At 43.0% G+C, this 16,350-nt stretch overlaps 1 protein-coding gene across 1 annotated transcript in view; it reads left to right on the top strand.

Annotated features, from left to right (window-relative positions):
* Nucleotides 1-16,350, top strand: part of GHR (growth hormone receptor) — a 172,836-nt gene that overhangs the window by 147,240 nt on the left and 9,246 nt on the right. Inside the window, exons 3-7 of the mRNA XM_063128110.1 lie at nt 5,374-5,503; nt 6,848-7,017; nt 9,726-9,904; nt 11,643-11,805; nt 13,660-13,750. Coding sequence (XP_062984180.1) covers nt 5,374-5,503; nt 6,848-7,017; nt 9,726-9,904; nt 11,643-11,805; nt 13,660-13,750 — 733 coding nt within the window. The remainder of the gene's footprint in view (nt 1-5,373; nt 5,504-6,847; nt 7,018-9,725; nt 9,905-11,642; nt 11,806-13,659; nt 13,751-16,350) is intronic.

The following is a 16,350-nucleotide window of genomic DNA, read 5'->3' as shown; positions in this document are numbered from 1 at the left end:
CATGAATACTTGGCTAGTAGGCTGTTGGATCTCAAGTAATGCAGGCCTCTTATACACCAATGTTACAATACTATAGTTGACAGTTGGTGTATGATGGGTAATGGTAGGGTGACCATATGAAAAGGAGGACAGGGCTCCTGTATCTTTAACAGTAATGTAGAAAAGGGAATTTCAGCAGGTGTCAATTGAAGAGGGTGAAATTCCTTCTTCATCACAACAGTTAAAGCTGCAGGAGCCCTGCCCTCTTTTGTATCTGGTCACTCTCCTATAGCTAGTGTAGCTTTAACTGTTGTGATGAAAAGGGAATTTCTGTTGTGGTTAGGTTTTTACCCACAGAAGGAAAAGGACTCTAAAGAGTTAAAAAGATGTCCTTGGCCAGATTGTCTCTGCCAGGAGAAGTCCAGTATGAAGCAGATTCTTCCCTGGCCTACGTGCGGTACGAGATGTACAAGATGAAGAGACTATTGGTTAATTGGGCCAAGGAGAAAAGTGTATTTAAGAAGTCCATGTTGTATGGCTTCTTACTGCTGGAACTTACTGCTGGAACTTACTGCTGGAACTTACTGCTGGAACTTACTGCTGATGTTATACTGCTACGTTGTTGCTGTACTGTAAAGGACTGTATATATGACCATTTATTCTGTAAGTAATTTATTTAGTGTCAGTAAAGCTTCTTACTGACCAAAGACCGTGAGTGCTTCTTTTTGTTCCTAAATTCAAGCTGAAACCATTTCCAGACTCTACGCTGCTGCTATTTCGCACTCTGCTATATTTTTGGGTAAGCAATTACCCCGATAGGTTATGCGCCCAGAGAAAGTCTGGAAGGCATAATTTTTGGTTGCTGGAAAGCTTGAGAGCAAAGGAACGCTGGAGGGAAAGACGGAGTCTAGCTCAGGCAGTTCATCGAGCTCAGACGGGTCTGTATCCAGTGTGAGTCGCGCTCCAGCCCAGCCGGTGAGGATGGCCCAGGTTCAGATGGCATCCAGTATTCCGGTGGAACGGCTGAATGAGAGAAATTACTTAACGTGGTCATTCAAGATGGAAATGTTTTTGAAGCGGGACAGATGTTGGAACGTCGTGAGTGTCCCGAGGCCGGTTGGTCAGACTGCTCAAGAAGCACAAGTGTGGGAAGAGCAGAATGAAAGGGCCAAAGCAAACATTGTCTTGAGTATGGAGGACTCGCAAATTGTCCATATCAACAGAGATGAGACGGCAAGAGACAGCTGGAATGCGCTGAGACAGATTTATGTGCGTGCGTCGGCAAGCACACGGCTGAGCCTCACCAGAGAGCTGTATCGGTTAAAGTTGGAGGAGGCTGGAAGTTTGGCAAATCATCTCCAACAGGTGAGATCTCTATTTGTCCAGTTGCAGGAGGTCGGAATCGTTTTTACGGAAGAGCATAAGTGCTACCTGATTTTGGGGTCGTTGCCTCAAAGCTGGGACGTTCTGACAACCAGTCTGGAAAGTATGAAGACTGATGAACTCACTCTTCATTATTTGACGGGTCGTTTGCTCCAAGAAGAGAAACGGCGTCTTTCCAGGAAGGAGGAAAACTGCCAGGAAAGGGTTAAGCAGTCAGCCCTTGGCAGCGGAGAAAGAATGCTGAAAGATAAGTGTTTCCAAGGCAACAGTGTGGAGAGAACCGCAGTTGCAATAAGAAAGTGTTATTTTTGCAAACAGCCGGGTCATATCAAACGCTTCTGTAAAAAGAGGAAGAAGGGAGTTACACAGGCTGGAGAGGAGAAGGAATGCTCGAATGCATTTGTTTCAGCCACAGTGAGGTGTAACGAGGCCCAAGAGGTTTGGCTGATTGATTCTGCGTCGTCCAGAACAATTTCTAATAATCCAGAGGCGTTTCGGAAGTTGGAACCAAGCAAGGTGAAGTCAATCACGCTTGCAGATGGACGAACGTCGAGGGTGGAAGGAATTGGCTGTTGCTACGTTCCATGTCTGCAAAAGGAGTGTGAACAGGTTCTGTATGTTCCAGATTTAGATTTTTGTCTCCTTTCTGTTAGCGCTCTAACGTCTGAAGGATACGTTGTTACGTTTCAGAAGGATGAGTGCCAAGTGATTAAGGATGGACAAAATGTGGCACTGGGACATGTTAAAAATGGACTGTTTTACATGGGTGCAGGTAAAGAAAGGGTGGCACAAACTGGTAACGTGCCAGACCATAAAAATTGTGTTCATGAGTTGCACAGGCGTTTAGGTCATGCAAGTTTTAAAGTGTTAAGTCACATGCCTCAAGTGTGTACAGGGTTAAGCTTGCGAAACTGTAAAAATTTCTTGGATTGTTCAATCTGTCATCAGACCAAATCCCGGGTGCAGAACATCTGCAGGAAAAGTGACAGGGTGTCACAAAAGCCTTTTGAACTGGTGTTTATTGACTTGGTAGGGCCATTCACGCCTACACAAGGGGGATCCAGTTACGTGCTTGTAATTCTGGATGATTACACACGCTTTAGTTGGTGTTATTTACTGAAGCGAAAATCAGAAGCTTTTGAAACTTTTAGGGATTGGAAAACTTGGGCGGAAAAGTTCTTTAACAAGCCCATTATTTCTGTGCAGTCGGACCGTGGGGGTGAGTTTGTTTCTGGAAGGTTCTGTGAGTGGTTTAGGAAAACAGGAATCACACACAGGTTAATAGATCCCCAAACTCCTTTTCAAAATGGGTCAATTGAGAGAAGAATTGGAGTACTTCAAATGAAGAAAGATTCTCTCATGGCTGATGCAAACGCTGAGCAAGATTTGTGGGGAGAAGCATTTTTAACCGCAAACTATCTGTGTAATAGAACCTGGAGCAGGGTTACAGGCAGTTCGCCTTACTGTTTACTTTTTGGTTCAAAGCCAGATTTGTCTCACTTGAGAACATGGGGGTCTTGGGCATACGTGCATATCCCAAAGTCCAAAAGATCTAAAGGTGAAACCAAGTCTGTGAAATTACGTTTTGTGGGTTATTCTGGCATGCAATCCAAATCTTGGCGTTTTTCCCTAAGTCATGGGAAGGTGGTTGTTTCTAGGTCTGCTACTTTTCAGGAGGCAGGTTGGGACAGGATACAAGGTTCCCAAGTTCTGTTAGAAACTGTGAACAACCAGGAGAAAACAGTAACTCAGGGGTTAACTTCTCAGAGCCCTCACATCTCTGAGAAGAGTGTTTCCACTCCCAAAAGTGGAAGGGAGGAGGGAAATGAAAGGGAGGAAGAAATTGCCAGTGTACCTCGTCGTTCACAAAGAAAAAACAAAGGAATTCCACCTTTAAAGTATTCAGATGAATTCAGTGTGTGTTATGTGAAGTCTGAACCTGAGAGTTACAGTGATGTGTTGAAATTGTCTGAACAAGAGCAAGAAAAGTGTTTTCAGGCAGCGAAAACTGAAAGGGGGTGTTTTCAAACACACGTGTCTGTATGCAAAGGGGCAAGCAAAAGAGTACATGATTGTGGAGCTAGTGGTTCGTCTACTGGTGGCAGGGAGTTCCCAAGACCACATTCAAGAAAACTCAGCCCAAAGCTGCAGGAAGGGTTGAAACTGAAGTCTCTGAGGAAAGTTAGGTGTTACCTTGGTGTAGAGGTAGAAAAGTTTCCAAAGGAAATTACCTAAAAAGCCAGAAGCAGAAAGTTTTAAAATTGCTGAAAGTTTGCAAGTTGGAAGATTGCAAAGTAGTTCAACGCCCCAAAGCACAAAGTTTTTCAACAGTGCTTGGAAGAAGAAGAAAAGAAAAACTTACATATAAAAAAAGTCTCTGGGAAATGTAACACACAGAGAAATGTACACAATGTTGGGATTGTTGTAAACATGTAAAGTTGATTTCTTACAGGTGAAATGTAATGAAATGTAAATTGTATTTTTTCTGTAGTTAAAAATGAAAGGGTGTTGTGGTTAGGTTTTTACCCACAGAAGGAAAAGGACTCTAAAGAGTTAAAAAGATGTCCTTGGCCAGATTGTCTCTGCCAGGAGAAGTCCAGTATGAAGCAGATTCTTCCCTGGCCTACGTGCGGTACGAGATGTACAAGATGAAGAGACTATTGGTTAATTGGGCCAAGGAGAAAAGTGTATTTAAGAAGTCCATGTTGTATGGCTTCTTACTGCTGGAACTTACTGCTGGAACTTACTGCTGGAACTTACTGCTGGAACTTACTGCTGGAACTTACTGCTGATGTTATACTGCTACGTTGTTGCTGTACTGTAAAGGACTGTATATATGACCATTTATTCTGTAAGTAATTTATTTAGTGTCAGTAAAGCTTCTTACTGACCAAAGACCGTGAGTGCTTCTTTTTGTTCCTAAATTCAAGCTGAAACCATTTCCAGACTCTACGCTGCTGCTATTTCGCACTCTGCTATATTTTTGGGTAAGCAATTACCCCGATAATTTCACCCTCTTCAATTGACACCTGCTAAAATTCCCTTTTCTACATTACTGTTAAAGATACAGGAGCCCTGTCATCCTTTTCATATGGTCACCCTAGGTAATGGAGTCCTAAAGGTCTAGATGAGGGGAATGATTGACAAAAGGTCTTAGCCCTATCTGCCCTTATAGATCAACTGGGTGCTACAGTTAGTCTCCAGAGCCTCTTGAAATTGACCCGGAATAAAAAGAAAGACTTCTTAGAGCAAGGTTGGGTAGGTGACCATATGAAAAAGAGGACAAAGCTCCTGTATCTTTAACAGTTGTCTAGAAAAGGGAATTTCAGCAGGTGTCATTTGTATGCATGAGTCTTGTTGAGTGTTAAATACCTATTCTCAAAAGGAGTTAGTAGTAGCAACCTGTTATATTTGCAACGAGTTTTAGTATCAGTACTCTGATGCATTTTGTATGTTTTGTTTTTCTGCTTTCATCTAATGCCACGCAGAGGGTTAGGAGAAATGCATAACGTAGTGCAAATTTGGGGGTAGACATGTGGGGCCTCGGACTTGGTCTGGAAAATGGGGAGGGGCTATAACTGGGGAAAGAAAGGAGACCACAGAAGAGAGTTACTGAGAGAGCAACACTCCTGAGAGCATCCTTGGGCACCATGTTTTTGGTGGGAATCAAATAAAACCAGGATGGGTCTGACAAAAAGGCGGCTCCAGGTGAGATAAGGCAATAAGACATTGAGAAACATTCACATAATAAGGGACAGTATAGTATGCTGTATGCCACTATTTTATCTTGTGCAGCTTTTACAATCAATATGGAAACAAAATTAATATACAGAACAGGCATGTTTATGACAATGGCTCTTTGTAGCACCAATACATTGGGATGACATGCCATGAATCTAATTTATGTTGAGGTCTGTAGTGTTCTATTAATCCATCAGTTGCTGGGTTTTATCTGTTTGAATAATATGCTCAGTCTTTCTCTTTCTTCTTTCCCCTTTCCCTTCCCTACAGCTCCATCGGGAAGACCACAGATCATTAAGTGTAGATCACCTGAAATGGAAACATTTTCATGTTACTGGAGTATCGGCGATTTCTCCCACTTAACTGCTCCAGGAACAATACAACTGCTGTATTCCAAAAGGTACAGAGAAATCAATCATGTTTCTAAAATGAAAGTCCATTCTGTGTTGCAGCACCTGACATAAATACCTAGATGAAGGTAACGAAAGCAGATGGCTTTTTCGCATGTAATAGTCTATACCAGTCATAGATCAGCATGAGACAGAGGCTCTTAAGGTCAATTTCAAGTTGGCAGGTTAAATTGGCAAGCAGGAGACAGTGCCATGGTTGGATAACAAGTAGATAACAATCCAGCTCCAGAACATTCTGCCTGCCTCTCCAGCCACGGGGACATGTTTTGCAGTCACTTAGCAATGGGAGCCACATGGAAGCCAACTGTGTAAAAACGTAAGAAACAGCCTGCTAGATCAGACAAAACAGGGCTGGTCTAAAATATTTTGCTGCTTGGACAAAGGATAAAATGGTGCTTTCACCCCCATTCTATGTAGAGACATTGATTAGACTTCCACCACCATGGTTGATCCAGGTTAAATCTGTATCCATCCCTAAACCTTTTTTTTTTTTAAATTATTGTGAATATCAACAAACAGAACAGAAAATACATCATGAAAACTGGGGAGGGGGGACCCATAGATTGTGTATATAGAATTATCATCATTTCCATCATATAAACTGGGGGGGGGGGGAGGGAGGGAGTTATACAAAGGTTTCAAGAAAAGCAGACCAAATATCCGTATATTTATCCTCTTGCAAGTTGCGTCTGTATAACACTCATTCAAAAGTTGATAATGTTATTAGGGCCTCGATCCGTTGCATTATAGGACGTGTAAATTTGTCCTTTCAATGTGATAGTATAAGTCTTTCGGCTGTCATAAGGGCTCTGAAGATCCATTTGCGCTGACCATGTGTTAATTTCCAGGAAACCAGTAGGTAATTTAGAAGGACCTGCACGTTCTTCCATATTATAGATTGTTTCAGTACAAAGTTTATCCTTATTATAACCTCCTCCCTAAAGGGGGCAACTACTGGGCATGGCCAAAACATATGAGTTAAAGAAGCATTAGATGCATTACATCTCCAGCAATTATGCAAGTTAGATAAACCCTTATTGAAAAGGCATTGTGGAGTCCAATAAAACCGAAACAAAACTTTTTGCTGAATAAGACGTAGCCTAAGATCCATAGAAGCTTCAGAAACAGATGCTAAAACAACCGTCTATTGGTTAGGCAAAATAGGACACTCCAATTCCCCATTCCAATCTAGTCTTAAACTATGGGTATCATATTTACTTGCTGCTATTAGATATTTGTATATGTGAGTTGTGGATCCATCACTAAACCTAACATAATTTTTGTTCCCTTAGGATATTCATAATATTATACATTTAATCATTTTGCTATTCTAGGCAGAGTGAATGGAAAGAATGGAGAGAATGTCCTGACTACATAACTGCCGGTGAAAACAGCTGTTACTTCAACACATCCTACGCCTCTGTTTGGGTTCCTTATTGTATCAAACTAGTTGAAGGAAACCAGACTTACGATGATGATTATTGTTTCCGTGTGGAGGACATAGGTATACTTCCAATATGTACTCTCTTCTGCTTCTTTTATACCACTATAACCAAAAGTATCTGATGTTCTTATGTTACATGTTGGATTGGACCTGAAGTGATTACACATGAAAGCAGAGCATTCATTGTCTTCGTAATGCTTTGGAGATCAAAAAAGGATAGCGATATAATAAGGTGTTACAGACATTTTATAAAATTGGGCATTCCCCTCCTATGTATACTTGATCTTTTGGTGGGGGGATTTAGGACAAATAAAAGGAAGTACTTCTTCGCTCAGCACATAGTTAAATTATGGAATTTGCTACCAGGGGATGCAGCAATTTGGATGGCTTTAAAAAGGAGTTGGATAAATTCCTGGCAGAGAAGGCTATCAATGGCTACCAGTCCTGATGGTTATGTGCTATCTCCAGTATCCAGTATTGCACCAGTAGCTGGCAAGGAGGCAGTAAGCCTGTTTGCACCTGTTGCACCCGTGTCCTGCTTTGTTGGTCCCTGGCCAACAGCAGGTTGGCCACTGTGTGAACAGAGTGCTGGACTAGGTGGACCCTCAGTATGATCCAGCATGGCTGTTCTTATGTTTTGCATTCCCATGAACAAGAACTCTCATAAAGTGAATCCACCAGCTCGATTTCTGCTCCAGTACAATTTCTGCTTTTTCACAACCCCCCTCACCTAGCAGTTCTAACATTCTTCACCTCCCGTCTAGTTCTGCCTCCTAATTCCTACTTGTCTTCCTCCAAATGGACCTATATTACTTAGGGCAACTTTCCCCAACCTGGTGTCTTCCAGATGTGTTGGACTACACTTACCACCACCCCCAACCAGCAGAACTCTTCTGACTGGGGCTGATGGGAGTTGTAGTCCAACACATCTGGAGGAAGGCTGACTTAAGGAATTGTGATTGGATTCCTTGTTTTTAGCAAGTGCAGTGGAGTCACAACTCACACTTTGGGGAAACCAAAGCCTTGACTATTTATCAACCAGTGACCAATAGAATCATAGAATCATAGAATAGCAGAGTTGGAAGGGGCCTACAAGGCCATCGAGTCCAACCCCCTGCTCAATGCAGGAATCCACCCTAAAGCATCCCTGACAGATGGTTGTCCAGCTGCCTCTTGAAGGCCTCTAGTGTGGGAGAGCCCACAACCTCCCTAGGTAGCTGATTCCACCGTCGCACTGCTCTAACAGTCAGGAAGTTTTTCCTGATGTCCAGCCAGAATCTGGCTTCCTTTAACTTGAGCCCGTTATTCTGTGTCCTGCACTCTGGGAGGATCGAGAAGAGATCCTGGCCCTCCTCTGTGTGACAACCTTTTAAGTATTTGAAGAATGCTATCATGTCTCCCCTCAATCTTCTCTTCTCCAGGCTAAACATGCCCAGTTCTTTCAGTCTCTCTTCATAGGGCTTTGTTTCTAGACCTCTGATCATCCTCGTTGCCCTCTTCTGAACACGCTCCAGCTTGTTCAATAAGATATGCAGAATTGTTTTCCCTAGCCAAGTTAGTCCCCCATCTTCTTAAAACACTATCGTAAGCTTTGATGCATAAAACAGAGATTCTTTTTACACATTGTGTTGTGTTGTGCAGAATGCAGCAGCTAGGGTGCTCACTGGGACACCCAGCTACGCTCACATAACACCTATGTGGAAAGAACTGCACTGGCTGCCTTTAGCTACTGGATCATGTACAAAGTTATGTTACTGTCAGATAAAGCCCTAAACAACTTGGGACCAGGATACCTAGTGGACCACCTTCCCTTATACTTACCAAGGCGACTTTTAAGATCAGCAGAGGAGGTCTTGCTGGTCATTCCAAAATGGATGGAATGAAGTACCCAGACAGCAAGGCTTCTCTGTAAGTGGCACCACAATTGGCAAAACCCTCCATTGTACTGCTCCTTTATTCTAGTTGGAATTGTTTTAATGCTGTGTTTTAATATTGTATTTTAATGTTGGAAACCACTGGGAGATTCTATTCTGTTCAGCGGTATATACAAGTTACGAACAAATAAATAAAATAAACTTCGTAAAAGCAGTATCCAACGCTGTCCGCACACTAGCAGGACCTGCTGCTAGTGCAACGCGAAGTTAGTGGATCGTTCAGCAATTAGGAATGAGCAAAATTCTTATTTCTAGAACAGAATAGGTCCATGGAGCTTGCAGAAGGGAGCTCTGCTCACCCGTCCCGATCTCGAAACTCCGCTCATTCCCACAATTATTGCCAGAAGTGCTAGTTCTGGTTAGGCAAGTTGTGTGTCCCACTGGCACAACAGAAATGGCAGGAGTGCAGTAGCAGCCTTAGATACTGCCCAGAGTCTGCAGGATCTTTGGAGATTACTAGAATAATAGGGCAGTATATTTTTTAATTGCCATGGTTTATACTATACATGTTAAATATATAAATACAAGGGATGCCTTGTATTTTCAGGAGTAGGGCCACAGCTCAGTAATAGAGTACAGACTCGGTCATATCCTGTTAAGAAGTATTTCAGAAAGCAGGGGTTAGGAAAGACCTCCGTGTGAGACCATAGAGCAAAAGTGAGGAACCTCTTTCAGCGCAGGGTCCAAATTGCATTTTGGAGAAGTTCTTGGGGTGCACATTTCAGTAGTGGCAGGTATGCTCTGTGTATATCTCTTGGCTTCTTTCACTGGACTTACATGGGGAATGAATTGCCGTTTCTTTATTATTTAGGAAAAATGTGTTTTAATTCACAGTGATACCAGACCCTCCTGTTGGACTCAACTGGACAATGCTGAACACCAGCCCATTAGGCAACTATGCAGATATCCAAGTCAGCTGGAAGCCTCCGCCCTCCGCTGATGTTCAGAATGGATGGATCACGCTCAACTACCAGCTACAGTACAAAGAAGTAAATGTGACAAAATGGAGTGTGGTACGTATAGAAGGAGCAGACCTCAGAGACCTTAAACATTCTCTTCATAAGCTGGAAATGTCCCATTAGTTCAGTTCCCATTGAGGTATTGGAGGCAGGGTGTCCCCCCTCCCTTACAGTGTGTTTTAAGAAAAAAATGTGTACTTCTGCAAACCTTAGGGTTCACCCAAGCCTGCTGATATTTCCCTCTTGTGCATGGGTGATGCCATTTTGACTACATAAGCTATGACACACAGACTGAACATTAAAAGTAGAGGGCATTATTACTTTATTTATTTCATTTATATCCTGGTGTTTTCCACCAAGGAACCCAAGGCGGTGTACATAATCCTCCTCCTCTCCATTTTATCCTCACAACAACAACCCTGTGAGGTAGGTTGGGCTGAGAGTCTGTGACTAGCCCAACATCATCCAGTGGGTTTCCATGGCCAAATGAGGACTAGAACCCAGATCTCCCAACTCCCAGTCCAACACTTTAGCCACTACACCTGGCTAAAGGTCACTTATGTATCATCACATCTGTGATCTGCAGTGTAGCTAAGTTGTCCAGGTAATAGGTTGATATAGTCAGGATCAAGTAATATATTTATTTCTGGGGAAATATGTATACATTAAAGATAGAGGGCTGGATCCAGATTTAGGCCTTTGTACAGAAGGTGTCATCGTCCAATTTCTCTGAATGCTGTGTTTTCTTCCCATACTGCATCGGGGTCCCCCCACCCTCTATGTATTGTTTTTGGAGGGCTGGAGGAGCTGCTGTGGGGAGGAGGGGCCAGGGAGGATCCTTTCAGTTGGACATGCATAAATCTGGAGTCAAACTGCCCCATATTATGTGAGGTGGACACATGTTGTTTCTCAACATGTGTACACTCTGGAAGGATGCGTTGGAAAGACAGGGCCAATTGCAAACATTTTTGCAAGGTGTACTTAAAAATTACGCAGTTTCTAGCCTTCCATGTCCCAAAGTCTCAGAAAAAAATATTCGGTATTCCTTTCTTATGGTCATATAAAAGGATTAGACAAATTTATGGAGTATAGATCAGAAGTTCTCAAATTGTGGTCTACAGGCCACTGGTGGTTTGCGGAAAGGTTGTGAAACGGTTGGGAAAATCTGTATTTGCTCCTGCGCTGCATTTATTTTTTCTCTAATAGCTTCCTTGACACTGCTTGTTAACCATGCTGATGACCTCTTGGACTTGGCGCTTACCTTCCTAACCTGTGGTATACATTTTAGCTAAACTATTAGGGCTCCATCACACCTACTTTTTTTTCCTGGTATGCTTCCCATGATTTCCACCTCCATTTCATTAGTGCATCAAGTGTTCCCTGACAGTTTGGTCTAATGGGGCGAAATTGGGGCTCATTTCACCCCATTCCACCGCATTCCACCACATTCCAGCAAACTGTCGTGGAATGCAGCAGATCCATTTTTATAAACTGGAGATTCACAGCTGTGTATCAGCAAAGTAAAAGATAAAAGCTCCCTCCACAAATGTGCAGGTCGTCCTGCCCTGGATAACTTGAGATTTTTGCTTTTCACAAACAGTGGGCATAATGGGGGGAGGGGGGAGCTATTACTCCCGCGCCCCTCCCCCCACCCAGATGTATGTTTTTCAGGGCACTGAAAATCTAGGCTTTGGGGACCGTGGAGAATAAGAGCAGTGAGCTTTTCTCCCGTGGTCCTCAAGGTGAAGCCCAAGTCACAGTCAACCAAGGAATATTTGGTTTATCATTACAGCTGGAGCCAAACCAAGCCGCAACATTTCCAGTGTATGCATTGAAGATATGCCATGATTATGAGATACGAGTCCGAGCACAAGGACTACCTGAAATTTATGGGGAGTTCAGTGAAGTGCTTTATGTGTCTTTTGGTTCCATGGCTGTGGCACCGTGTGAGGAAGGTAAGTGAGAAATTATGTACAGTTTGTGCATAGTAGAGATACTAGACTGGGAGCATAAGAACAAGAAAGGTGGTCCTTCTTCTTGTGAACCTGCATACACTCAAAGAACTTCAGTTAAAGCTCTAGACCAGGGATGGGGAACTCTTTTTCTGCCCAGGGGCCAAATTGGTTCTGTGCAAGCATATCGGGGGTCACATGCCCTGCAGTGGGTGTCACCACATCTCACAGTGGATGGGTTAGAGTTAGGGTTCTTGAGGTTGCAAAACTGTTACGTTTGTCACATCTTTTAAAGCACAATAAAAAGAATTAATCTTCCTGTGACATACCTATTTATTTATTTAATTTCTAGACCACCCAATAGCTGAAGTTCTCTGGACAGTTCACAAAAATTAGCTAAAACACAAAATATTTGAAGAAGATTAACCATATTACGATGGTCATTATGGATTGTTTTGTTAGGAATCTGTGGGTGTAAAACATGAGTCTGACGAGTGCTTCCAGAAGAGGCTTTTATTGGCCCCATTCAGAAGGCACCTTAAACCATGGCTTTAACCACAGTGGTTAAGCCAGAAAGCCAGGCTGTGTTCAGAAGACACCTTAAACCACAGCTTTAACCATGGTGAATAAAGCAAAAAGCCTTATTCGCCATGGTTAAAGCCATGGTTTAAGGTGTCTTCTGAACACAGCCTGGCATTCTGGCTTAACCACTGTGGTTAAAGCCATGGTTTAAGGTGTCTTCTGAATGGACCCATTGTGTCATGACCCTGCCTCTTGCACAGAATTTTATCGGATCTAGACAACATCTTCTACTTGCAGCCTTCCCATGTTTTCCTTAACTGCTTCCATCTTTTTCCTTACTGCAGAAAACCTATTAAGGAAAAAAAAGATATAATTACCGCACAATGCCTTCTGATTGGGTGTGGTATGAGCCCTGTGTCTGGAAGCACCCTATGTCAATGAAGACTTAGAGGGTACACTGTTCAAGAAGCTAGACAAGCACTTTATTATCTCTCTCAACAAGAACAGAATAGACACGGGAAATTCCTGACTCCACCTATCTACGACTTAAGTCCAGGGCCACTTCCTGACTAAATCAAATGATGACACTATTATCAGTATCTTTTGTGGTATTTCAGGTGTAACAACCAGCCCTGCCCCCAGCTGAACCTAGATTCATATGGGCTTAGGAGTCAGGGGAAGCTTGCAAAGGGTTTAGAAAGGGACTCTGTCTCAGCCTTATCTCAGTCTGACAGAGATGTTTTGCTTCCCAGTGAAGGCTAGTGGCTCCAATATCAGCGGGGCAGCTGAATCTGCTCCGGGTTTCAGTCAGAACCAATCAGAACTCTAAGGGTGCTATCTAACGTGCAGAAGCACCTCAGACAGCCAGAGCAGATTCAGCCACCTGACTGATATCGGAGCCACTGGTATCCGCTGGAGTTTCCTTAAGCTGTGCCCTAAGTGAGAAAAAAGGAATGTCCCTTCTGGATATCTCTAGTATCAGTTGCTGCAGTCCTGCAGCTGTTACTAATGAATTTGCTTGCTCCATGCAAGCCGCTGAAAGGCCCAAGAAAGTACGGAATAAAATTTGAACTTCTTTATTCCTGGAAGGAGCAGTTAGATCCGAAGCAGAGGGCGAGCAAGCCAGAGTGTACAATATTTAAAATGTTGGAATTGGCTGTTAAAAGGTTTTGGTGTTAAGAGCAAATATTGCGGGGGGGGGGGAATATTATTAGTTAAAGAATTAATGTTCTTTAATACAACAGAGTAGAAAAGTTTAGCACTGTGCTTATTGGAATATAAAGAACACTACAAAATGACACGACGGTCTCTGTTGTTGCTGCTTTGTTGTTTCAGAGTTCCAGGTTCCTTGGCCTTTGGTGATGGCCTTTGGAACGCTCGGCCTGATGGTGCTGTTGTCTCTAGTTCTCTTCTCGAAACAGCAGAAGTAAGTATGGCTTCATTTGCTAGACCAGTGGTTCTCAACCTGGGGCGCTCCAGATGTGTTGGACTACAACTCCCAGAATGCCCCAGCCAGCTCTGCTGGCTGGGGCATTCTGGGAGATGCAGTCCAACACATCTGGAGTGCCCCAGGTTGAGAACCACTGTGCTAGACTGTATGCAAGAGTGGGTCACTCCTCGAACAGCTAAATGTTCAGTTCATGCATTCCTGTCACTTTTCAGTAAAACTTGATGAACTCTGTTACAGAAAGGATTGGTAGGGGTGAATGGATTCTGAGGACACCGTTCTCTGGATAGAAGGGATTCCTGCTACCCCCACCAAATGATTTCTCAGGATTGATGGTGCCCAGGCACCATCAAGAAATTCCTCATGGGCAGTGTGAGAGGAGGGTAAGCAGGGACACTGAAGACGAGTGACTTGTCCCTCTGTATGTCTCCCCCACCCCATTGCTAGGAGCCTATGGTTGTTTGTAGGGAAGGCATTTTCAATGTGCAAACCATGTGTCTATATATCACACAAATAATGAACTCATCATTCTCTGAGCATAGATCCTTATGTGCCATAGGAGCACCATCCACACACAAGAGGGAAATATTAGCAAGCTTTGAGGGGGACCCAACATTTGCAGAGGTATAAAAAAAAATCTGTAGGGGAAAAAAAAACACCTTAAAGGGGTCAGGAACCCCAAAACTTCCCAGTAAGGACTCAGCATGTTCAGTGGGCATGGAATGCTGAGTAACTATTGAGAGGGGCAAACCAAAGGAAAAATGGAATGGAGTATCGGGGAAGAGGGCATCGCTGGCTAGCTAGAGCCCTAAATGGGAGCACTCTACACTGCAACATTTTGTTGTAGATCCCACTTGTCATAATTGATTCAAAATCTGGACAGCCTACAAAAAATCTAATGGGACTTGGGGACAATTCTCTTGGGATAGGAATGTTAATGTGACAGATATCATTGTGACCGTTGGGGGAATTTAACGTATGAGATATAGCTCCCCCGGCCCCCAGAAATCCCACTTGCCCTTTCTGTACCCCCACCCCACTCCACCAATAATATTTCATTCTTCACAAAGGCATAGGGAGGACAAACAAAAAATCTATAGCAGCAGATAGATGACACTATTTTTAAAGGGTTAGATTATGTTGGATGTTTCTGATGACCACCTTGAACTAATGGAAAGTTCATGTGAGCCCTCTGTTACATCATGTAACGTTGGAGCCACAAATGCATGTGAAATCGTGCCTCGTGATCACATGTGAATTTGTGACGCTAATGTTAGACTGCTGACAAGAGCAATTTTATGCTTCAGGTTGGCCAATGGCTCCTTGTTGGATTAAACTGCTAGACTGTGCTCAAAGAAAACTGACTTGCCTGCAGTCGAACAGATAAAACCAGAAGAGAAAATTTGTTTTCAGTTTCTATAACATTCTCAGACTAAAAAAGGTGGAGAAAGAGGGGGGGATCGTCTCTAGGGAACACTTTAAAAAGAAATTATTAGAGGAAGTAGGAGAGAGCTGTCCTTATCCTAAATATATATACAGCTCGAAATGTGTTGAAGATGACTATTTTCATATTTATAAGTAATGGAAGCTGTTATTTCCAGATACAGCTCGATTCCAAAATGATGTCAGCAATGATCTAGCATGTGCAGGGGTGAAATAAACAGACTTGTAGCCTAATTCCCAGGATACAGCAACTCCATTGTCCCACATAATAATCCTCAGGGCCAAACTGATCTTAAATGTGGATTTTTTAAAAATGTGAATAACATCAGCTGGGGAAGCCTGATCATGATCACAACTGTGCAGCCATAGAGAGGGAATTGAACTGTTTCCTTCCCTGCTGCAAATCTTAGGGAAACCCCTTCTCTGAGGCTGATATTGGGCCTGTTCAGACAACACATTAAGCCATGGTTAGGTTGCTAACCTTTTTGCAGCAAGTGGTTAGTGAGAATTTTTTAGTGAGAACTTATGTGTCCACCATAGTTAGGAAAGGTTCTCATGGCAAGCTAAGTCATAGTTCACATGGCAGGCTAAGCCATAATGTTTAGCTCAAAAACGCTTAACCGTCATGGCTGAGCATGTCATCTGAACAGGGCCATTGGCTTTGGGAGAAACTCCCCATTCCGTTGTCACCAATATGAGAGTCCTTCCAGTGTAAATAGAAGTTTCAGTGGAGGGCAATTTCTCAGGACTACAGCAAGGGAGGAAAGGTTTAAATTCCCAATCCATGCATGCTGCAGTCCTAAAAATTATCAGTCCCATGCCCAGTTTATGTTGTTTGCATTTTTTGAAAAGTTAAATGCCATTTAAGTTCAGGTGTAGCTTAGCCCTCACTGTGCAAACATTCTATGACAGACTGACTCAGTCCATCATACAGATCTCCTTGTTCCTACAGCTGTCACCCGATTTGGGATTTTTAATTGGTTGATCAAATGTTGTTTATCTGGTTAATTGACAGAACTATTTTTATGTCTATTTGCATACTGAAATATGACCTCTTTCACATTTGCCCGTTCATTTAATTACCGAAAGGTACCATTCAGTGTCAGAAGAAAAAAGGCATTCCTTTTCTAACACCA

The sequence above is a fragment of the Elgaria multicarinata genome, chromosome 6 (assembly GCF_023053635.1).
Source record: "Elgaria multicarinata webbii isolate HBS135686 ecotype San Diego chromosome 6, rElgMul1.1.pri, whole genome shotgun sequence".
Taxonomy (NCBI): Eukaryota; Metazoa; Chordata; class Lepidosauria; order Squamata; family Anguidae; genus Elgaria; species Elgaria multicarinata.
The sequence above is the reverse complement of the archived record's forward strand: the minus strand, read 5'-3'. Positions and strand labels throughout refer to the sequence as shown.